The sequence below is a fragment of the Fusarium solani genome, assembly GCF_023522795.1.
Source record: "Fusarium solani strain SB1 chromosome Unknown bctg00000008, whole genome shotgun sequence".
In the NCBI taxonomy this organism is placed as follows: domain Eukaryota; kingdom Fungi; phylum Ascomycota; class Sordariomycetes; order Hypocreales; family Nectriaceae; genus Fusarium; species Fusarium solani.
Window position 1 is genome coordinate 1,879,810 of NW_027072148.1, and position 23,317 is coordinate 1,903,126.

At 54.9% G+C, this 23,317-nt stretch overlaps 7 protein-coding genes across 7 annotated transcripts; 2 read left to right on the forward strand and 5 right to left on the reverse strand.

The window, feature by feature from the left end:
• Nucleotides 1–952: 952 nt before the first annotated feature.
• On the reverse strand, nt 953–3,071 carry MRS44_012640 (uncharacterized protein; the record flags this gene model as incomplete). The annotated part of the gene is made up of 3 exons (XM_065618866.1): nt 953–1,706; nt 1,826–2,188; nt 2,239–3,071. The coding sequence occupies 3 exons, from the start codon at nt 3,069–3,071 to the stop codon at nt 953–955; spliced, it is 1,950 nt and encodes a 649-aa protein (XP_065474938.1).
• A 2,068-nt stretch (nt 3,072–5,139) lies between these two features.
• MRS44_012641 (uncharacterized protein) lies at nt 5,140–5,586 on the reverse strand (the record flags this gene model as incomplete). The annotated part of the gene is made up of 1 exon (XM_065618867.1): nt 5,140–5,586. One exon carries the CDS (start codon nt 5,584–5,586, stop codon nt 5,140–5,142), a length of 447 nt encoding a protein of 148 aa, XP_065474939.1.
• Nucleotides 5,587–12,113: 6,527 nt separating this feature from the next.
• On the reverse strand, nt 12,114–14,248 carry MRS44_012642 (uncharacterized protein; the record flags this gene model as incomplete). The annotated part of the gene is made up of 2 exons (XM_046269407.2): nt 12,114–13,609; nt 13,666–14,248. The coding sequence occupies 2 exons, from the start codon at nt 14,246–14,248 to the stop codon at nt 12,114–12,116; spliced, it is 2,079 nt and encodes a 692-aa protein (XP_046132900.2).
• Nucleotides 14,249–15,008: 760 nt separating this feature from the next.
• Nucleotides 15,009–15,756, forward strand: MRS44_012643 (uncharacterized protein; the record flags this gene model as incomplete). Its single annotated transcript, XM_046284044.2, has 2 exons — nt 15,009–15,059; nt 15,118–15,756. 2 exons carry the CDS (start codon nt 15,009–15,011, stop codon nt 15,754–15,756), a joined length of 690 nt encoding a protein of 229 aa, XP_046132899.2.
• Nucleotides 15,757–16,135: 379 nt separating this feature from the next.
• MRS44_012644 (uncharacterized protein) lies at nt 16,136–18,170 on the reverse strand (the record flags this gene model as incomplete). The annotated part of the gene is made up of 4 exons (XM_065618868.1): nt 16,136–17,230; nt 17,279–17,655; nt 17,765–17,868; nt 17,920–18,170. 4 exons carry the CDS (start codon nt 18,168–18,170, stop codon nt 16,136–16,138), a joined length of 1,827 nt encoding a protein of 608 aa, XP_065474940.1.
• A 3,713-nt stretch (nt 18,171–21,883) lies between these two features.
• On the forward strand, nt 21,884–22,147 carry MRS44_012645 (uncharacterized protein; the record flags this gene model as incomplete). The annotated part of the gene is made up of 2 exons (XM_046281115.1): nt 21,884–22,005; nt 22,060–22,147. 2 exons carry the CDS (start codon nt 21,884–21,886, stop codon nt 22,145–22,147), a joined length of 210 nt encoding a protein of 69 aa, XP_046132897.1.
• Nucleotides 22,148–22,447: 300 nt separating this feature from the next.
• MRS44_012646 (uncharacterized protein) lies at nt 22,448–23,264 on the reverse strand (the record flags this gene model as incomplete). The annotated part of the gene is made up of 2 exons (XM_046281114.2): nt 22,448–22,659; nt 22,718–23,264. The coding sequence occupies 2 exons, from the start codon at nt 23,262–23,264 to the stop codon at nt 22,448–22,450; spliced, it is 759 nt and encodes a 252-aa protein (XP_046132896.2).
• Nucleotides 23,265–23,317: the final 53 nt, after the last annotated feature.

The window sequence follows — 23,317 nt, forward strand, 5'->3', positions numbered from 1 at the left end:
AGACTCGAGTCTGCCTCGGAATACACCTTCACACAAGCGACGGATGTTTTCCATTTGATATGGTCGTGGACAACAAGAGACCAGTCTCAACGGCCAGTTGGAGCCCAACTCGACTACTTACCAACCACTATCAACGCCCAAGCAACTCACTAACTCCCCACGCACGGAAGAGCACCAGTCACATATCTTGATATAAATCATTCATTAAAGATTGTCAACTTCTGCGAATTACTTCATCAATACATAGGGGAACTTGTTCTCAGCAGCCATCGTCTGGTCCACGCGCCGCTTGACAAAACACAACAAAACGTCCATCTCAGAAAACATCTAATCAGAACCGACGATAATTCGCAAGCTCATCATACCAGGCAAGAAAGAACAAAACGCCTCTTCTTTTCGCCTTGTCCATACGTCCATCGTCCATCCTTTGGTCTCAGCCATGCAACAGTGTCTCGAATAATCGCATTCCCGAATCTTTGCTGGACAGCAAAAGACGCCGAGTTGTCGAATCTTGATCGTTCCGTTCCAAGTCATGGACCTCTAGTCGTCGACCATCTTGATGCATCGAAAACTCTTCACCCACCCGATCCGTCAGTGCCGCCTCCGATTATCCCGTCGTTTGAATGAGGAGTCGTCCGTCATGCCAACCAACTGTTTTACCGCCAGCTCGTCATCCTCCCATCAACCATCCATCCATCCGTCTACTTCCAGGTGTCCCGGAATTCTCAAAATCAGTGCAAGCCGCCCAATTCAGTTCAGTTTCCCAACACCGGCCGTCATAAAATAAAGAAAACTCCAAAAAGGTATTGTACAAGCTCACTGACATATGAACCAAGCGCTCGACAAAGCCAGTGGTGTTCATGTCTCATCGTCATGCCAACATCTTTTGTTGGCAGCTTTTGTATATCGTCAAATGCGAGCTTCGCCACTCGAGAGGACGAGCGCCTCAGGTCTAACTGGGGTTCCAGGAATACTGGTTCATGGCATCAAATGAGCCTCGCTGTCCACCGTTATAGACCGATGGAGGTTGCGATTGGCTCGACTCGGTCTTGACTGGCGAAGTGCCGGCCGTGTTGTTTTTATACTGGTCTTGGGGGAATGGGTACGGACGCGCTTCATTGCTGGCGTACGCGATGCTGTTGCTGTGCTCCCCCGCTGCCGTCGTCCAAGTGTTCGAGGGTGGATAGTAGTCCCTCGCTGGGACCGACGGCGGCGCAGACGACTCAGCGTTGTAGCCCGGTTGCGCCACATCGCTGGGGCTTGTGTGGACAGGTGCGTACGACCCGTATCGGTACTCAGGGGAAGCCTCGTTGTTCGCTATCGAGCCCGTGCTGCGTATCGATGGGTGGCTCATGTGACGGGGACTCTTAAGTGGTCGCGGATTGTCGACATAGCGAGGAATGTTCATTGCGTGCTCGTGACCACCGAGCGGCGCCGTGTGAATCGACAGTTGCGGAGGAGCTGTCGTTGACTGCATGTAGGTGTATTGAGACCGAACCGGTGGGTGCTCCGAGTCTGTGGCCACCATGGAGAGCGGGACGGAGGGCTCCATCGATGTTTGGATAGGCAACCCTTGTGGTTCGGCAGTAAAGTTGCTGGTCCCTGTAAGGGGTCCCATTGTCGCTGCTGGATAACTCTCAGGACCAGAAGACGGAACCTGTCCCATTGGCACCTGAGTCGGCGACGTCCAGGTTGGGTACGAACTACTGTTTGTCAGTACAGCTCTGATCCAGGTCTCCCCCTAGCAACTCGGGGCCGACTGTGTCGCGTCCGGCGTCCAGTTCCCCATAATCTGACTAGAGGGATCGTAGATGGGTCGACTCACTTGGATCGTATGGGCCCTAGCTGGGTGCCGGGCATTTTAGGCGCGCTAAAGGTAAACGCGGTTCGCGGTAGCTGTGTGTCGATGCCTCTGGCCTTTTCTTGGTGCTTCACACTCAACGGTCCTGCAACAACGCCCAGCCCAGTTTCCACAAGGGCTTGTCCACGAGATCCTGCGCTTGATCCCAGAAGAGGGATCTCCTTGCGGGCCTGAAAGTTGCGAGGGCTTCGGCCTCGCACCACGATGGGCGCCGTCGTGGATTCCGTCAATACAGCCTTGGTGCCGTTGGCCAAGGTTCCAACCACCTTCAAGTGCAATACAAAATGCTGCTGAAGTTCCTTTCGTCGACCGTTGTTTGCTGTCGCACTTGATTCTCTGTCAGCATCTCAACGTCGCTCGTGTACGATAAAACTTACATTCTAAACTGCAGTCGACGCCAGCCGATGGGGTACACGGCAAACTCTCCTTCCGCTTCTGTTCCATCTTCCTGGAAGGGAATCAGAGGGAGGGATTGGGGTTCTTGGTCAGGACTCTGGTTGGTCTCGGGCGAATTTGGTGGAGGTGTCTTCCAAGGGATAACAATCAACCGGACGGGGTTACCATCGACAGACTCGATGGCCGAGATGGTGACCTCGGTGCTGTTTACTGCCACAGTTTCTCCCGCCTCGGTGATGACAGAAAGCTGACCACGCGGAGTTACAAGGGAGCCGCTGATCTGGAAAAGGTTTCTCCGGTAGCAGGTCAGTTCCGGCTGTCGAAGCGAGCCGTCGGCTGTGCTGGTGGGCATCTCGGAAAGGAAGAACATGCCGTGGAGCTGAGCGGACAATTCGAGCTGCTGCACACGACCTTGCTGGTCGACGATGGTGTTCTTGTCCTGTGTCCTCTTAAAGGCCAAGAGCTTGTGCTCGTGGCTGGCGCTCATCTTGGAGTTGTCGTCGCGGAGATCCTGGACGATCTCCTGATACGCGGGTGGCTCCGTCTCGGAAAAGGACCTCTTCAGATTGGGGTAGCCGTGGTGAGAGACGATTTCCGGATGCGCTGACCTCTCGTACGCCTCCTGGTCGTCCGGAGGGTATCGACTGTAGGAGTACGGAGGCTGGTCCATCTCTGTGTGGTTGCTGCTGGTTCGTCCAGAGAGCGGCGAGGAAGTTGACGGCATGGAATCGGGGACCCGACCCGGGATGTGCACTGAGCCACCATAACTTGACCACATGCCCGAATGCCCCGGGTGGCCTCTCAGATCTGCCATAGTGGCCGGATATGCTGCTGCGGTTGTCATGGGAGCATAACCTGATCAACTCGCCGCCTCCTCAACCAGACCAGAATGTCTGGGCTAAACCCGTCGCTAGTAAGGCGGCCCAGAGAGCATAAAATTTGAGACAGGCCTGGGCGAACGGGCAATATGGTTGTCGGCAGAGAAGAAAGGGCACGCAGATTGTTCTTGGCACAGAGCAGAGTGCGATGGCGATGGGAGCGTGCGTGCGTGCGGTGTTGGAGGCGATGAAAGGGACGGGATCCAAGACACAGGGGAGTGAAGTCAAGGTTGCAGGTGCAAGTGTACTTGTATATGGGAGTGGATGGCGACCAGAGGAACGGCAGATGGTGGAGGGGAGTGTTTGGTAAAATGCCCGGCACTGTCTCCGGGGTGGAGACCGAGTTGGACGGGGGGAAGTTTCGAGGTCCAGGCACAGGGACTTGGGTCAGCACTCTCGACCACGGCCTCGCATCAAGCAAGCCCGGAGAGAGTTCTCAGTAGAGGAACTCAGAAGGGCCGGGCATGAGCGTCTGTGGGTTGGGGAGGCCACTCCAGCGCACGCGGCCGTTCTTGGAAGGAGGATGGATGGGGAGTGGAGGGGCGGATCTGAGAGAAACAATCACAGCCTGTTACGGTGGTCGAGGCAGATACCCTGCAAATACTCGGCAATGCTGGGGACGAGGTCTCTTAAGAGACGGTGATATCCCACGGGATGTGATGGTATGGCGACGGCGGCGATGAGGGTGATAGAGCAAGCAGGCAACGCGCGTGGGCAACGCAGTTAGTTAGTTGTTCAAGGATGAGCTTCGTCGGGCGCCCATCATGGGAGACGGCAGGTCTGATAAGGTGGATGCGTTGATGGAGCGTAATGGAGCTTAGACGAAGCTATGCCCCGGAGGTAGTCTAGCAGCAAGAGGGTCCAAGGGAACCGCAAAGTGCCGGGTACAGGCAGGCAGGTTAGCAGACCTAGAGGCAGACATGGAGACAGGCCTGCTCTGCTGCTAGGAGGCAAGGACCGATGAGCCCGGTGGCTCGCTCGCTCTGGGGGCCAGGGCCTTTGACGCGAGGTGAGAGAGAGACGACATCCCAGACACGCCCCAGTCCACCACAGTCCCTTCCCTTGCCATACCATCCCCTCGTCAGCGTCTACCGAGGGGTTCGAGAACACCCCTGCCCGTTGAGTCGAGCATCGAGACTCTTTGCAAGAGGCGGCCATGTACTGTTGACAAGCGGCAACGCTAAAGTCTGGATGAGAACATGCCATGTGTAACCCAGGGCCCGTGTACTGGCTACCCCGTCCATGGCGGTTGGGATTAGATGGAGAGAGGCCGACGAGCAATGGGTCGAGTGGAGACACGGGGGCCATCTCTCGAGGGCCGGAAGCCCCTCCTCCCTGAGGCAAGGCGCCCCATTCATGACCAATCCCGGACCCTGATGCCTGACCGGGGATGTTGATTTTGAAAGAAGAATCCTCCGAGCTCGAGTAAAGGCTGCTGGCCCGCAAATTTCTAGAAGACCGTTGGACAGAGTCGCCAATGGGGCAGCGCGAAAGAGCAGGGAGGCGAGGAAACAGAGCAAAATTCGGACTCGAAGAGTTTTGCTGTCGACAAGGGGTCTCGTCTTCTCTCGGCCATTGTTTCCCCCTATGTCCGCATCGCGATCTGCTGTCTTTTCTCAGAGCGAATGAATGCCTGAAGGCATTAACACGGGGCTATATCAGACAACGGGCCCTGCACCCCATGGTCCATGGTCCAGTCTGGGTAGCGTGCTATGCTAGACGATGCGCAAGCAACGTTGGATCGAGACCCGGTCACAAACCGGAGCAGGTATTTGCCTTGCAACGATCCGTTTTGGGATCGACTCGGGAGATGAGAAACTGGAGCACCTTCTCGGTCTGGCGAAGAGATGGCTTAGCTTATGCTTACCCGAAGCATTTTGGATGCGGCATTGGTGGGCGCCGGCTGACGGAGAAGAGGTGGAGACGACGGCGCGGCCCCATCATCAGCATAGCGCTGCAGTATGGCATCAGCCATCCGCTGCAGTGGCAGCAGGGACGGGCGCGCTACGTGGGTAGGTGCGTGCTGTACTGTGGCATTGCGGTAGCCCAGCAGCAGCACCTCCAGTACTGTATCGGAGGCACTGCAGCCATGACAGCAGCAGCAGCAGCCTGGAGAACCAGCACGAACCATAGGCCATCCCAGGGCCATCCTGGGCCTTCTGTAGGGCCATCCCATGCCATGGATGCCATCCAATCTGTTTGGAAGCTTGTCCGCAGCATCATCTGCGAGAGGTGACCTCCCAGCCTGGGCATGCTCGTGCCGCATTGTGGAATTGAATTTGGCCGATGGTGCGGAGAAGCTGGTTCCGGGTCGCAGCCTCGTGTTTGATGGAGATTCAGGACCACGGCACTGGCATATGGCGTATAGACCACAGGATCCGTTTGCTCATGGGCGAATGGACAAACAGAAGACGAGACTGCGGTTGGGCCGGGAGCTCGCTGCTGGGCCATGTGGCTTTGGCTCGGACCAGCACCACAATTTCTGGGATTTCCAATCCTTGCCTGTGAACGATGATGCTAATCATGACGATGAGCGCGGCTTACGACGAGCCCTCGGCGGGTGGATAGACGAAACAGGCGCCTTTCGTCACGACTCAGTAATTGCTGTCATAGTGCTCAAGCTCGCTGCGGCTCATGATGAATACACGCGAGGGGGAATAGCCCTTGGAACGAACGGGCGCCCTTTTCGAGATGGCTTCACCTCGCGCCGTTGCATCGATGTCTCGCGTTGTCGTTGGTTGGTTCGTGGGTGGAGAAGAATGCCAGGGCCGGCCAGGGCCAGCCCCCCCAAAGGAAAAAGTGAGACAAGGGCACGAGGGGAAGGAGCTTTGGAAGGAGGTTCAAGTGGAGTCGCGACCTTTGTTGGAGGAGGCAAGGAGACGTGCGAGGGGAAACCGCGACCAGGTCAGAGCCAGTCGCGAGCATGCAAGCATGCACTAAGACCGAATGAGCAAGAAGCGAACCAGGGAAAGGCAGGAGCGGCCGGGGCCGTGCCCCCTTCCCAACGGCCGCCCCCCTCAACGGTCGTCCCCCCACAGTGTCTCAGTACGGTGTGCCTAGCGCTTCCGGCACCGTCCAAAACAGCCCACCTCCCAACTTCGTTCTCGCGCCGCTCGGCCAAGGTCCAGGCTCTCTGCCCCAACAGGGCCTTGTCTTGTTCTGCGTCCGCCTCCTCCAGGTTTCGCATGCATGCAGGCATGATGAGGAAACCTAATCGGTCGCGGGTATGGCATCCGCATCGCGTGTTTTTGTCGTCAGCGTGCCTCCAGGGGGCGGCTGCGATAGCCCCAAGCTCCATTTCAGCGACTTCAGGACACCAGGGCAGATCCAAGTCGCCAGGGCCTCAAGCGCGCCAGCCTACCTTAGGCGAAGCGAAGTCTCAAAGTCCATCACCCACCAAGGTTTGGCCGATGGCGCGAAAGGGCGAAACGCTCACCTTGCTCGAGCAGGCCTCCTTTCATCCCGACAAGGACTCTCTGTCAAGACCAAACAAAAGACACCAAACCTGAAATGACCAATTCAGACAAGTCCAAACATCTTTTACCCAGGATACAAGACCACCAACCATGCCACTGCGCCAGAAGGGAAAATGAGGCCCTGCTATCTACCGGGGCACGACTCGAACAGCAACTCGTCGACGAGAGAGAGCAGGCAAGGGTGTGCATTCCTCCATCTCGACAAGACAAGCACACACTTTGCGCACGTCCACACACCCGCATCGCCTTCATATCCAGGTCCGAGTAGCACAGACTGAAGGAAGCCCACGGACACCGCAGATGCTAACTACGAACAAGCGACGAGGACGCAGATTCTCGCGCGCAGGTCATCACCCTCACATGCCGCCGGCGGTTCTCGATTGCGGGGATGGGTGGCCGGCTCTAGTCCTCATTCGCCGCTCAAGGTGTACGGCAAATGAATTCGCACCTCTTCACCCGCGATCATGGTTGCGGGTGTCCTTGGTTGAGACTTGCACATCGCCCGCAAACACGGCTGCCAAGCCCGCGCCCTGGAACCATAACCCAAAAACACAAGCCCCCCAAACCCAGACAAGGGATTGACTTTCACCGGTGGGCAGTCCCTCCTGACACACGCGCCCAGACGCCACTCCGACGGTAGTTCCTCGTCCCTATCTCGTCCCGCCGTCTATCCCTCGATGTAACCATCCCAGGTGGCCACGGCGATTTTTCTGAGATCTGGCAGTCCAGTGCGTCCGCCTGGCTTCGCAGCAGCAGCATTGAAATGGGATGCAGATGGCTTGCGTGCCCATTGATGCCGCTTGCCGTCTCACGGGCCACCCAGGGTCCTCTCCCAGGATTCCCCTTCGGGATGTGCCTGGACGCTCCACAATTGGCCATTGTGACGGACTCCCGTTTTGCCCGGTTTGGGGTCATGGTTGACAGCTTTAAGAGCGTATCCAGGACAAGGGCTGGTCGCATTGATTGATTATTCGGGGCCTGATGCGGACGAACTACCGCTCCATGTGCCCTCGAGGTCGAAGCAAGCTTGCAATTTCAACGCCCAAGCACCAGCACCCGTGCTCTGCACCGACCGATGACGAATGATGGATGGGCGCGGTGCAAACACTGCGCGGTGCGCGGGAGCGTCGCGGGATCCGCGACAAAGGGGCCGAGATTTGAGCGACTATTGTGACTTGTGGACTCTGGCCGAGATTATGTTTCGCACATCCATGGTCTTAGAACGCCGGCTTAAGATATATCAGCAAGCTTTTATGGGCACTACCACTGACGGCCAGTCCATGTCATTGGCTGCTGCGGAGGGTCGCTAAAACGGCGCTGCAGGTGTGCATATGCGTGAGGTGAGAGGTGTGCTGCTTTGAGCGCATCCATGTTCACACGCACGCCAGAAGCTGCACCAGGCCGGCTGTCCGCAGCTTGTGCGGCCACGCCAGAATTCAGAGCCGCACTAGATGGGATGGCTATCTTTGTCCGCCCGACGCAACGCGGTACGACATGGAGAGAGAAGGGAGCAAAGGTTGTTTGGAATGTTTCACGGCTGCGACCAACGATCAAGAGGTGCCGTCGGGGTGGACGGGAGGCTACGATGATGACTGGCTCCCCAACCGCAGCGTAACCGCAGACGTTGCAACGCGCCAGCAGATCGCGGCAGTTGAACGCCCACAGCCCACAGTGCCAGTGCCATGAGCCAGAGAGCGGAGTCGAGGCACTGGCTCCCTTGCAAGCCCGTCCAAGCAGGCAAGCCCAAGCCTTGCTGCTGCTGGCATTGGGTTTTAGTGCTTCTGCCCCCGTGGCTGCCGACGAGTCCCGCCCCTTGTTCCCTCAAGCACGCAAGCCCACTTTTGTCCGGGGTGAGGGACGAGAAGACTCCAACTGGCTTGGCTTGGGCCCGCCTCTCCGGCCGGTAGACCCTTTTCGGACGACGATCATCGCCCAGCAACCCTGACTGGGAGGCGCTTGACTCGCTTTGGGCAGTGGACTAATATTATCGACTTGGCTGTTATTCAACGCGAACGCCGATCGAAGGGGTTCAACCCGGCTCTTGTTAATGATGAGTTATGCCTGGATGAGGAATCAAACGCATCTCGGGGTCCCCTTTCCACATGCAGCAGGCAATCGACGCACATCGACCGACTAATTACCTTTCCCCTGAAATTGCGAGATGATGCAGATTGATGCGCATAACGTTATTTAACTCTGAGAGATGAGTCTGTGGCTGGGTTGCTCGCTCATGGAGAGTCAGAGTTCAGCCTTGCCGAGGGAGATGGATGGATGGATGGATGGATGGAGTGTTTGGTTTCTCTCTGGTTGTTGGTGGCCGATCGATCCCCTGCCAATTCCCGACGGCCTCAACCACCACCTGGCTACCTTAGCAAGTCTCAGGTAACTCGAGACAAGCGCTACTTTGTTACCCGCGTTGGTGGCTCTACGACATGGGACGATTTTCCGCCTCTATGTTTGGAACTAGCCAAATAAGCAACTTAGACTTTGGGACAAGCGCACCTCTGACGACACAACGGCTCAGTCTCTCTGGATTTCGCCCAGTGTCGGACGAACCAGGGCTTGGCAGAGGAAGAAGAAACAATAACAGCAGCAGGCAAGAAACAACAATGATGACAACCAAACATCCGAGTTGAAACGAAACGTTGGAGTTGTTTCTTTCCCCAGCCACCAATCGCGGCGTTTGTTGGGCCAGGCTAGCAAGCCCTTGAAGGCAGACTTAGCCTGGGGTTGCGGAGTCTCCAACGGTACCAGAATACTCAGCGATTCCAACTACGTATTATGCAATTCCACGGCCGCTGAGGAGCGAATCGCATCTTTTCATCCCAAGTGTCTCTGAGGGCATCAGCCCACACCAAGACCAATAGTCCCGATGAAAACTGCCCGTGTAGAATCAACCAAGCGTCATTTCCCCAACGTCTACGGTGCAGCTTTTGGGGAGGAGGGATGGTCCTTGTACTCTCGCCTGGCCCACCATCAGCGGTAGATTGTCGCGCCCCAAAGGATCCCTGCGAGGCTTTGCAGACGCACTATTATTATGGCTGGCACGAAAATACCTCGAACGGAACACTCTACTAGACTGACTCGTCGACGGTGCCTGATTCGTGTACCTTTGTTGGTGAGTTTCCTCTGTGCGTCGATGTGGTATCGACGACTCAGCCCTACCACTTTTAAAGGCACTTTGGTGATGCACTTGCGGCTCCCGACCTCGACGATCCAGGGGCATCTGACTGATTGACGATCAACGCAACGTGCCGGCAAGCATGGGGAACTCCCCCGGTGCTCCAGTGTCATGTCTAGACCTGTGAAGCTAGCAGAAAGCCGTTGTGCTTGCTCCAGTTCATTGCAGAGGAGGGCCACATGGGCGAGTGAGGCGTGCAACGGGGCGCCGCCAAACGCAAAGACCTCGACGGGACAGGACAGGACGCAGAGAAGCCAATATGCATGGCGCACGCGTGGCTACGGGCCCATCCTCCAAGGCTTGCAAGGGTGAATTCAACGGCGGTTTGCAAACAAGCCCGTCTTGGGAACGTGTGATGGTTTCACCACATTATCAAGGGCGCAGAATGTCTCTGCCGGCTGGAGGATCAGCTCGACTTGCCCTCGAGACTTGAGTGAGGCAGAGCGAGGAGGACAGCTAGCCAACGATGGCCGTTTCTCGACTGACTTCTGACAAGACGCATCTGGCTAACAAGCTCGTCACAAGCTGAATGTCATGGTCGGGTCTCTAACCGAACCGATCTACCCGTCCCGAGAGGCGACACAAGAGCTGGCTTGCGCCAGTTCTGCAACTGTCGGCCCAGACCGGCCGCTACCGCAAGTCAACAATTTCAACGTTGGCCAGAGATGCCAGCAACAGCAGCAACAACGACAACATGTGTGTGTATGTGTGCGTGTTTGCGTGTGTGTGGGAGAGAGCGGGGGTCTCTTTTTAGGTATGTGATAGCTGTGGGTTGGACATCTGCAAGCTCCTGAGCACAAGTTCCTCGTTGGATCAGAGTTCCGGCACAGTAAGCTGGCTGTGGGAGGCTGTATCAACGGCAGTTGTCGAGAAGAGACGAGTCATTCCCCTTTGCGGCAAACGGACGGAAGGACGACCCATCAGACGATCGCGCCATGTCGTCTCTTTCGCCACAACCGGCTCCTCGAGGACGAGAAAGGAGTACGGACTCAACATTACATGTCCCGATCCATCCATGGTCCTCTAGCCCGCCCCAACTCGTCGCTTCCCGAGTCCTGTCAAAGATGATGCTGGTCTAGGTTATCCCTACTTGGGCGCATAGTCTCTCTCGGAGGGCAACCCTCGGCGTCTCTGCAGACAGGCAAGACCAGGTGCGGTACCACGTGAACTATTCAAATACGACGGCAGACTATTGGAAGATGTTGTTGCTCCGGGGTTTGCCTCGCGTTCGCGAGAGATGCTGGACCAGTCGGTGTGCGTCTTGCACCAAGGTTGACAAGATGGTGTCGATGCCCTTGGCATCAAGCCGACGGGTGACTCTGGTGCTACCCTCCTTGCGTCCGGGCTCTAGGCCTCGTTAAAGTTTTGTGCTCTGACTTTGGCTTTCCAGACTTGCTGAGAGTAAAGGTACGGTTCGAATGGTTCAAACTGGCCACGTTGCCATGAACCGTTTCGTCATTCTTTGTGGGAGGAGAGCAGGTGAGCAGAACTCTAGGCGGGTCATACTCTGCGGCACGGCAGTTGTTTTTCAACCTTGTGCTTGGGGAGCGGTTCGACCGGCTAGCCAGTAAGCCAGCGCTGGGAATTCGGAGATCAACAAAGCCAAAGGTTCAATATCGCCGCCCAACGCCGATCAGCATGTGATGCCTGGCATCAAACATGGGTCTTCGAAGGGATGGTCCCCCGAGCAAAAGCAAAAGGGCGAGTCAGGCTGGGCTGGTGTTTGAAGTGATCGGCGAGTCTTGTCCAGGATCAGGTTGCTCTACCGAGTGAAAAGCCCGACTGGCGGTCTGGTGCTCGCTCGCACCCAGGCGAATGGGAGAACCCATGCACACCAAAGAGCGGTTTGAGAGGTGTAGTATCCACAGGATGATCAAGGCGTACGTACGTTCCACCCGGGCAAGAGTCTAGTCTACCGGATATGTCAAACGGTGCAGGGAGAGAGGGTCTTGTTGTTGCACAAGATGATGCCTCCTTGTTCAACGGCCGCAGCGTGCATCTCACTTTATTGTAAGTGGTGTTGCTCATCCGCGAGAGTTGAGCGGATGGGGTGTGGGAGGGTATAATACTGACATCCCGGACAGGCAGACATCGTCATTGTGGCAAGAATGATTCAGTTTCGAGAAGGATATGCAAAGAAAAAGCTCTTAGATTCATTCATTTATACATCATTCTTTGGATCTCGGAAGTGAGGAGATCCGGATTCGCTATACATACGCATAAGAAAACGGCTGTCTACAGTATGACATTTGAGTCACTCGGGTTGAATAAGGACTGCTGGGTCATCCAGGGAGGGCCCCTACTGGGCTTTCATTTCCCGGTTATTGGATTATCCAGTTGTCGCCCTCTTCGTCCGAGTCGCCTTCAACGAGGTCTTCCTCGTCTAGCAGGGCCATCTGCACGAAGCGACGAACCCAGGCCTCTTGGGCTGGGTCGAGGCCGACCTGGTTATTGTTGTTATTGTTATTGTTGACGGCCTGGTTCTGGACCGGTTGCTGCTGCTGCTGCTGCTGCTGCTGTTGGTTGTGATGAGCAGGTGGTTGGTGTTGTTGATGTTGCTGATTCGGTCGCTGACGTGCAGCACCTCCACGCCCTCTACCTCTCCCTCGGGGTGCCGGCGCCGCTGGCTGGTGTCTTCCACCGCCTCTTGCACCGCGTCCTCGACCCGCCGGGCCTCGAGGTGGGCCGTGGTGGCCGCGGCCCGCTGCTGGTTGTTGTGGTGCGTCAGGCGCAGCAGGAGGGACCGCCCGGCGGCCGTCTCTGGCATGGTTGTCGACTAGTCGGATAACGAGGGGACCTTCGCGAGCGACTTCGATGGCCTGACCTTGGGCGCCTAACTGAGCCTGCGGCTGGTTGGCGTCGGCGGCATTGCCCTGGTCCTCGTTGTCGCTGTCATCATCAGACTCGAACTCAACCACCTCGAGCGGTGCCGCCGGTTCCTGTGCCTGTGCCTGTGCAGGACCTCTTCCTCCGATGAAGCCAAGGCCCACGTCGTCGCCGTCGCCGCCCTCGAGTTCCCAGAGCCGCATGTAACACGAAGTGACCTTTCCGCCGGGCTGCTGGTTGTAGTGCTGATAGGGGTTGACGGGATCGAGCCATGACGAACACAGGTAGCAGAAGTGGGTGTCGCAGCGGGAGCAGATCATGTGGTTGCAGCCGTGAGTCTTTTGCGCGGGGGCGTTGCACGTCGGACAAGGACTCGTGTGAAGCTGGAGATACTCGAGAGAGGCCTTTTCCTCCTCACTGAGCTCGCCCTTGTCACGTCTTGGTGCGCAGCGGACGAATTCTCCGTGCCATGACTGGTAACACTGGCCGCAGAAGGCAAAGCCGCAGTCTTCACAGATGGCCAGGAGGTCGGCCCTGTTGAAGATGTCCTTCTTCTTTTTCTTCTTTGCGCTGTCGTCTCCCTCCTTTTCTTCGTCCTCTTTCTCAGACTCGGCATCAGACGTTTCGGCAAAGTCGAGACCTTCAGGCTTCTTGTGACGTTTAGATCGAGCAGCACCGTTACACCACTGGCGAGGACAGTAGATGGTGTTCTTGTCAGACTCGAGCTCGGTCTTGTACTTGAGCGTAACGTAGCGCTTGACCGTGTCCTCGGCGAGGCCAATCTGGAGAAGCTCGCTGGGGCTCACGGCGACCTTTGGTTTCTTGGTCTCTTTAGAGGCAGCACGCTCCTTGGCACAGTTTGGTGCTAAGCACCGTACAGTGGATAGATTGCCCTCTTTGATGGCGTCATTGTAGAACTCCTGAAGACATTGGATGCAGAAGATGTGACCGCAGTCGAGCATCTTGTGACACTTGGATCCCTTCTTGGGGTCTGTTGACAAGAGTTAGCATCAGAAGTCGCCAGCAAGCAAAGGTAAGTCAACTTACCAAGACAGACACCACAGTCAAAGGTTTCCCTTTCAAAGGCTGCCTTCTTGGATTTGATATCGTGGTCTAGCACGGCGAGCTTGTGCTCAGGGTCAACCTCGAGGGTTCCCTCGGCCGTGATGGTTCCAAAGACATCCTCAGCAGCACGCTGAATGTGATCAATGTAGGTAAAGGCAACCATGTCACGTCCGATCTCATCCCACAATCGCGGTCCATCGTCCTCGAGTCTCTTGATAGTCTCTTTCGTCAACCACTGCGGCGTCGTCGATATCTGCACTTTTGGCGGTGCATCTACAGGGTAGCCTTCGGGAAGACGGATCTGCAGCCGCAAGGAGGGGAGATACGAGACCTCAAGAGAATCCACCTCTGGCTGGCCATTCTCAGCGGCCTGGCCTGGGGTGTTCAGGCCCGGGTGAGCGGGCGCAGAGGCTGCTGGGAAGGTGACGGTGACGGGAGCGGCGGGCTCGACGGGGAGCTCAATCTCAAAGGCGAAGGGGTCCTTGGCGTCGGGGTGACGGATCTCGGGGTAGATGGCCTCGAGGGAGCCGAGCTCCATAAAACGGGGATCATCGCTCTCGTCCATGGTTGTTGATTGTGTGGTTGATATCAGGAGTGTTCATTATCCTGGATGAGGTGTGTGGTGATGTTGGTGAATGCAGAGAAAGGCTGAGCGCTCTCTGGGCAAGAGGTAAACAAACAGAGGTTTTTTAAGTTGATGTTTGGGGTATCCACGAGTAACCCCAACAGCTTTGCTCGGTCAAGCCTCCATTGTTTGTTCCTTTGACTCTTCTTTCAAAACTCAAACATTTATCGTGAAGCGGGGGGAAGAGAGGCTTTTGACATGGGGTGGGAGAAAAAAGTCCAAAAGGGGAAAATGGCGATAAGGAACAAAGGAGCGGAGACTGTTCTAGAAAAAGATGACTGTGCCCGGACAAGAATATCACAGACTATTTCTTTCCCATCCACTCAAGAACAGTTTATTCCGAGGCTTTGAAAAGAGGTTGGAAGTTGATGACTCTTTTCGCCGTCGTTGGATTCGCCCACTTTAGGCGGCAGATGATGGAGTACGCCACGGAACGCCACTTCCGGGGTGGGGGGATGTTATGCGCCACATATGCAAAACAAAGCACCAGCCACAACAAGCACGAGGCGTAACCCCTTGTCTGTATCATGTGCATCATCTTCATCATCTACAATTGCACTTTTGCTTTCAACCCTCTACGAACGACTTGTCCAAGCAGATGAGGCTTTTCCCTCCTTTTCCTTTTAAACTGTAAAAATTATGAAGCCTTGAAGTACCTCTCGCGATCCTCTACAGACGACCTCAGAGATTAGTTGCCGTCATGGAGGACATGACGCCCCTTGCCTCCCTCTCCGTCACCCACGTCTACTATGTAAGCCAGGACATGCACCCTCAATCTCCAAAACCTCCCCTAACTTTCCATGTCTTAGGACCCTCATGATAAACTCTCCCTCGTATGCGCGTACCTCGCCCTCCTCCCCCAAGCCCTCTGCGTCGTCTACGCCACCCTTGTCCTCTTCACACGCGAAGTAGAGGTTGCCCTTATGTTTGCGGGCCAGCTCGCCTGCGAGGCCATCAACTTTGCTCTCAAGCGGCTTATCAAGGAGGAGAGGCCGCGGCGCATACACGGCAAGGGGTACGGCATGCCCAGCTCGCACGCGCAGTTTGTCGCATTCTGGAGCGTCTCGCTCGCCCTGTTTCTGCTCGTGCGCCATCGACCGAGACCAGCAAAGGATCACCATCCTTGGAGTGTTCCTGAGAGGTTGGCTGTGAGCGTTGCGGGGGCTGTGATTGCTGCTGCTACTGCGTGGAGCAGGGTCTATCTCAACTATCATACTACGTGGCAGGTTCTCGTGGGGTGTGTTGCTGGTGTGATAAGTGCGGTTGGGTGGTTCGTCATTGTTGCTGTGGTGCGACAGATGGGCTTGTTGAGCTGGGCTCTGGACACGAAACTAGCGAGGGCTTTCCGAGTAAGAGATCTGGTAGTGGAAGAGGACATGTGTCAGGCTGGGTGGGAGAAGTGGGAGGAGAGGAGAATAGCTGCTTCATCTGACAAGAAGACGAGGTAGGTTTGTAAGGACATGAATCATAATACACATTTGATAAGTCGTACAAGTAGTAGTTGGTTCAATGCCTCGAGGCCTGTCCTTGAGAACTGCCTGGGTTTCTAACTACCTGGTCTTTTCTAACACCCCCTCAGCAAAACTCACCAAGGGGGTTATAGTTTAACCCTCCTGGTTTATAACAAGAAGGCAATTGGATATCTAAGAAGGCCCCAAACAATGCAATGCCTGGCTTTAAGAAAAAAAAAAAAGGAGAAGAAAGTGTCAGAAAAAGCCGCCCACCCGCCCAATCATGAATAAAAAAAGATGGTCATGTCCCGTCCTATCCGGTCCCTTGTAACACACACCCAAAACAAGTCGCAGTTATCCGTTTTGACACGCGTCATCAGATCCACTGATCTTTTCTCATCTCTGGTCCAGCTCTTGAGCCCTGACGGCTATGCATTCCGCGAGAACTCACGGATGAAGATTTCGGGTTATGGGAGAAGGGACCAGGTTTTTGCCTCTGCGGGCTGTACACAGCTGAGCTGAGAGTTGGCTGGTCGTCTTGAGTCTTGTTGTCCTTGGCGCTCAGAGGAACAGGAGGCAACTCCTTCTCAAAGTTGTCCTTGACCTGGAACGTTGTGCCCTCGCCTGGCACATCAACGATGGCAATGGCTAGAGGGCTTGTCTTTCTTGGGAAGAAGGTCACAGTGCTGTTTGGGCAGTCAAGGTTGTGCACCTTGTCCGCGTCTTCTTGGACTGGCGCCTTTGAGGGGCGCATGTCGTTGATGTTTGACAGGCGCAAGCCGATCTGGACAGTAGCAGTTGATACCATCGAGGAGCCACGCCGGCGTGGGGCGTCCTCGGGGACGTGGATGGCCGGTGGTGCAAGGAGGCCATCAGCCAGGTTCGCCGATGTCGAGGCCTTCTTGGCTGATGCAGGAGAGTAGGTTGTCGTAGGTAGTAGTAGTACAGGTGACTTGGGCTGCTCTTCCTTGGGGAAGATGCTGTACATGCTCTTTTTGAAGTTCTTGAGGGAGGGTTTTGATGAGGTCCGAGCAGGTCCCGGCTTGGATGAGAGGATTTGCGATTGACGCATACTTCCAAGTCGCAAGGGTCTGGGGAACGCATGGTTGAGGATGTCTTTCCGAGCTCCCATGACCTTGCCCTCGTCTCTAGCCTCTGCGAGCAATGTCTCCCTGCTGTTCTCTTTTCGGATTTGTTTTGGGAGTTGAAGAGGTCGGGGCATGGCAGAACTGGGGGTTGATGGTTCCAGCTCTTGTCCTTCAAGATCTGACTTGAAGCCTTTGTTCACATCGTCCTCTTCGTAGCTTCCGCTCGGGGATTTGCTCGATCGCAGGAAGAGATAGAGACATCCCGTCAAAAGGCCTGAAAGGTTGGCCACGACGGATACCACCATGGATAGTTGCATTGTTTCGGGGCCTGCTGATTGAGGATCTTCGAACGAAGTGTTGTAGAAGAAGGTTATCAGGAGTGTCTGTTGTCATTAGTTTTAAACACGCTGTAGAGAAGGAGAAGTACTCACGTAGGAGAGCAGCGCAATCACCATGTAGTAGACCATGCGCGAAGCCTCATCCCTCACCGCAAAGCTCATCCTGGAACCGGTATGAAGCTTGAAAGAGATGACACCACATTGAAGGAGTATCGACAGGACGATGGTGGTGAGAAGCCCGAAGCAGCCGAGATTGTATCGATGGAGGTACCAGAAGAGCCCAGCAAAGCAAAAGTTTGGAGGCTGAACCGCAAAGGTGATGGAAAATGTCACGAGCAGGAAAAGCCCGATGATGACGAGACAAGCAACAACGTTCCATCGTCCTCGTGCTGGGAATATGTTTGGCTTCGTAACTCGGATCGCCAGTTCGAGACCGAATATTAGCTGGATGAAGGGGGTGATGAACAGAGCTGCAGTTGTGTTAGTTGATGCATTGTCAGTCATCTGCCATCGTTGACTTGCCTGGTAGCATAAACTGAGAGATTGACCGGCATCCAAGAATCATGAGAGACTGGAAACCTTTGGACTGAGCTACCGCGTAGACAATCCCTTGAACCACGATACCGCAGGATAGAACGAAGGGGTGTACATCGCGGCGCTTGATGAGTCGAAACCAAGAGGTCCTGGTAAACTTGTAAGAGTGTGTAAATTTCCTTTGGGGCATTCATATTTACCTCCACGTCCATGTCGCATCGGTCCGCTTTGCCGTCTTCCATGACTCCCAGAATATGCTAGCAGCGGTCGCAAACGCCGCCAACACATTGAAGCTCGCCAGAACGACGATCGATGTCCGAACTGATGCGGCCGCGGCGAGCTTGAGCTGGTTGTCCCAGGCTGAGGTCGAGTTTGCCTGGAACTGAAAGCCCGCTGTGTCCAACTCACTGCCGTCCTCGGCCCTCGGTGTGATCCAGTTGACGCTATCCATAATGTCTTTGTTGCAATTGCCGGTAGTTTAGGAGAAGGACAGGCTTCAAGCCTTAGCAGTGCCGGCACTGCGTAGTTGTTCGGGGGCATGGGATTAGGTAGACATGCCGCCTTTGCCAGAAGAAAGATAGTAGACAGGTAGGAGAGGGGTCACGCAAAAAGTAAAAACGAGCGATCAAAGGAGCACACGACAATGGCCGCTACAGTCAAGTAGTGACCTCTTGCCGCAGACTGGAATCGTCTGGACAAGGCGAGGCTGCGAAAAGAGTGAATTGATACACCAAGAAAGGAGAGAAAAGGAAGGCTCCTGGCCTACACCAACAACTCAATGTACAGAGAACAGTATGAAGGTTCAGCCCAATATCATCCAGACTAAGGCAAAGAGGCGATGCAAATCTTGATATCTCTGTCCCATCGGAGGCGCATCAAGCCGACTCAAGGGCCCAGACTGGTCCTCGACCACCCCGGCGACGAGAAGAAGGGGACCCCTGAGAAGCAGAATCTCAGCAGGAGCAAGGGTTTTGGGTGCGCCATGACGGCGTTTGGTAACATCGTGGATGGAGTCCCTTGTAGCTCTAGATGGGGGAGCTCAAGCCAAGCCCTCGGTATAGAGGAATGTCCTGCATTAGGGTGACAGGAGGCTCCTGTTGGAGATGGGGGTATTGTTTCACCTGGGGCATGTCGAGTTTTTTTTGAGCGATTATGTGTGATTATGTGGCAATTCTGCACTCGCAAAAGAATTGCTTCTCTTGAAGCTTTTCAGGAGTCTTGATGAAAGACTTGATCAAGTTGTCATGATCATCGAGTCAGGTTCCTTCCGTTGGAGCGCAGGTTAAAGCGACGAAATTGGCCAAGGTGCAGACCAAAAGACGCCATCAAAGCCCAAGGCGACCCCGAAAGCACGCATCTCGTCGCTTAGCATAGCTAGTATGGAGCCGAACAAAGCCGGCCGAGAGGCTGAAGCATTGCTGGAACAAGGTCGAGTTTCGTCGTGTTGTAGAAGGAGGAGTTGAAGTCGTCGGGGACTGTGCGCTAGTCTGTATCAAGACTAGCGCGCACCCCCTGACGGGCAGCGATAAAACACTAGAAACGGCAGGGGATGAGACGCTATTACTACACGAACAACACTCGCTTGGGGGGAGGTCTGAGATCCGGATGGCAGGTAACACGGATCCAGCCAGTGCCGACACTGGACGCGGGGTGAACGAACATGGTCCAAGCTGCTAAAAGCTCTTCAACAGTTACAGGTTACAGGTGTGTCTTGTTCCTAGGTCCACTGAGCTGAACCACTGACTGCCTGTAGCTGCAGTGTGCACGGCCAGACCAACAAACACGAGAAGACGAAGAGAGAAAAGAAGTGCTCTGTGCGGTGGCTGGCGTTCTCGATTTCTTGTTTCAACATGTCGACAAGGGCCTTTGAAACTCTCGGCCGTGTAAGCGAGGACGGGCATTTTGTTCGATTTGGGTCAAGATTCGCCAAGTTTGTCCAAGAGGCCGCTCTGCTGTTAGCGAGATCTTGTCTGCTGGCTGTCAGCGGGGTGGCGATGCCATTTGACAGCTTCACCAGGGTGTCAAAGTCGTCCTTCAGTTGGAGTCTCCCAACGAGGCATGCTTGGTATCTTGAAATTAACCCTCAAAACAATATCATGCACAATGCTATAATTGGCGTCAATAGTCCATATACTTGAAAGCGAAAAAGAAACAAAGTGAGGCTTGCTCGCCACAGACTCAACCTCCAGGCTTCCATTCCCAGCCTCCCGGTCCCGCGCAATCAATGTGAGACTGCCCGCATCAAGCTCTATCGCCCACGCGAACCCAATTGCGGAAAACGCTGCATGCACTAGAAGGTGCGCATGGACAGCAACGAGTCAAGTCGAGTCAAGTCGAGTCAAGCCCGCGATATCAAAGTCCTTGTCCAGGCGTTGACTGTTGAGTCCGGATGGAACTGGCACCGTAATGGTACGCGAGGCATGAACCAATAGCCAACTAATAGATACGAGAACAATGAAGGCGAACCAACAACTTGTATCTCCTGAAACCAGCTGCAAAAGACATCACAGCAATCTTACTCTCTATTCTCCTGCTTCAATTCAGTGATATCATCTCCCACGTGCAGCTGACGGGCATACACGTCCGTGAGCCGCTGTAGTGTGGATGGATTTCAGAGGCACAGCACAACTTCGCTGAGCTTGGCAACCCGCATTCTTTAACAAGAAGACATCTCAAGCTCTCAAGCTCTGGCTTCCCGGCGGCACGACGGGAGCTACGGAGGTAAAACCCGGAGCGTGGATACCCCCCTTTCCAACGGTATGGTATCGTTTCGGCGCGGTTCCGCTGCTGCAAGAATTCTGAGGACAGACAGAAAGCTCCAATACAGCTACCACCGCGGAATGCTCCGGATCTCACGTGAAACGGGCTTCAGGACGGACAAAGTCTCTTGCGAGTTTTGATATCCTCTTGTCTGTAACAAAGTGACAAGCCTAGGACGTCCTCCCTGGTCCGGAAAGCAACAGCGGGTACTCCCGGCGAAGGAAGAAAGGACAAGCAGCCACGCCGTCATGACATCAGAGTAGAAGAGAGAAGAATGAAGAAGGTGCAACGTGAGAAACCAAGATTTTGAGCTTACTCCAACGCCCGAAAGAGGAGCAAAAGAGGCAACAGGATCAAAAAGTCCGGAGGCAATGCTCCGTGTAGACTGAGCACAAGCAAGAGTTAGATCTCGATGTCGGGCATGGTGGGGGATGTATTCAGCCGGCGGCGCAAGGCAGAAAAACTGCAGAAAAAACGATCGTGGCTGGAGAAGATGCAAGCCAGAAAGCAAGACAAATCAGTCGTGTGAGCCAACTAGACACGCAGTACAGTAAGAGAAATTGGCTGAATGCTCAAACGTCTTCATCCACGTCATGGCAACTCTTCCATACGTCACCGCCACATCTTGAAAACCCCCGCCATTTGTGGCGCCGCCAGACAAGAGAGCTCCAGCAAAGTGGCACGTAGTATGGAACAGAAGGTTCAGAACACCGGGCAGAAAGTGGGCCATGAAGATCAACAGCCACAAGAAGGAAAGGAAGTCGATCATCAATACTCGAAGAATATGGCATTCTGTACACGTCTAAACCGCAATTCGTGTACTTTCTTACAAACTGCAAGGGGCAAGATTGCGTGTTGGACTGCAACTACCCCGCAACGCGAGAGACGCGACTTGTTGCAAGTTTTGATGACGTTTGAGTGATGTTGCTACAACTCTGACGTCAACCGAGCTTGTTGCAAGCAGCCATCACAAGCCAAACACAATCCAGAGCAGGACCCCGTATGGAGCCTCAATTTCTGCTGTTGCCCGTACGTAACTACCTATGTAGTAAGAAATCAACAAAAAAGTCTATGACGACATTTTCCCACGTTCACCCCGGTTGCTTCACATGGATCTGTTTGCTGCTCTCTTTGACAGTGGAGGCAGGACCAACCAAAGATCGTGTGCGTGTCAAACGGGGAAATGTGCAAGCGCGATGACGAGAGGAGAGGGAGCTCCTTCCTCTCTGCCTGAGGTCCGGGGCATTCTCTCAGAGAGTGAATCATGATCTATATAAACCTCCTCCTGCCACCTCCAAGCTTCGATCCTTCTTCTCTCATCATCACACACACACTCTCAAGCACAAAGCAACACAACAACTTTCAACCAACCTTCAAAACCAAACCCAACCACAACCTATCACAATGGATTCCATCAAGCAGGGCGCCAACTACGTCGCTGAGAAGGCTCAGGAGGCTACCTCTGGTGCCTCCAAGGAGACCAACAAGCAGGTCGCCAAGGACTCTGATGCCGGCCTCGGCACCCGGTAAGTCACTCGACTCTCTCATCCTCTACCAACAGACGACTAACACATCTGCAGTGCCTCTGCTGCCAAGGACGCTATTGGCGACAAGGCCCAAGAGAAGAAGCACGAGGGCAAGGGCGAGGCCCACAAGGAGGCCATCTAAGCTCAACCACATCTCGACAAACAACCACCACAAGTTGAACGGAGGAGATATGGAACTGTCCTGAGGAGGATTCGGGCTGACTCCCCATCGTTTTGGAGCAGCACCGCGACTGGCATTCAGATACCCTACATTCAGTAGCCCCTCAATCGACCTAATAACGACATGAACATGTGCCTGCTTGTGATATGATGATTGTTCCTCCTCTTTCATGGATGGCTACCTGATTAGAAGCCTTTTATGCCTGCAAGATGACTGTTGAAACTATGTTTTGTGCCACTTCTTTGAGCTGCCTCGGGCAGTTCAAAGACTCTCCTGTGAACTCACAGGCTCTTCTTGCTCTGTCGTACACTTAGTGCGTTGGAGATGTCCTTTGCCGAGTACCAGATGACCCAGAGAGGGGATCCACACCCAGAGCGTGTTGAAGAAGACAAGGTACACCCAGAGGTACATGAAGTTGCTCGTGTCGAGGTTTAGGTTACCAATGAGCCACTCGGGGCAGAAGGTCATGAAGCCTAGCAAGTCACCGTTAATCACCGAACAAGCTCTCTCTACGAAGCCATTCAAACTCACCTCCATACAGCTCGCAGGTCGCCAGGATAATCATCCAGATGCTGACCTTGGGGTCTCGCTTGGCAAGGCAATAGCAGATATACACAGCCAACGGTCCATCGAAAAACACCGTCAGCAACTCCAAGCTCACGACGCCCAAGTCAACACCCGCCCATCGCTTATCCGCCTTGGCATACACCATCCACAGCTGCGCAAACGGATTACTACCCCCCGACTGCGCGCCATACACGCGGTCGCTATAACCCAAGAACCCAGCAGGCGTGGGAAAATATCCGGTCGTCGACTCGGAGATCTGCTCGTGCGAGAAGAAGCAGTGGTAGAGGAAGCTGCCCTCGAGGAGGAAGTGGCATAGCGCGTCGGCGAGGTGCCAGATGAAGAGAAAGCGGAGTGTTCCCGTGGACGACGAGGGGAGGAAGCGCAGGGACGCGAGGTAGGCGGCCGCGACGATGGCGAGGGTCGAGAGGAGGGAGATGATTGTCGTTTGGTCGAAGAGGTCGGGTGGGAGGGACGAGGTCCACGACTCGGCGGAGGGGGCTTCTGCGGCCATTGTGATGGGATTGCGGCTTCAATTGGGTGCTCCCGACGTGGTAGATAGCGTTG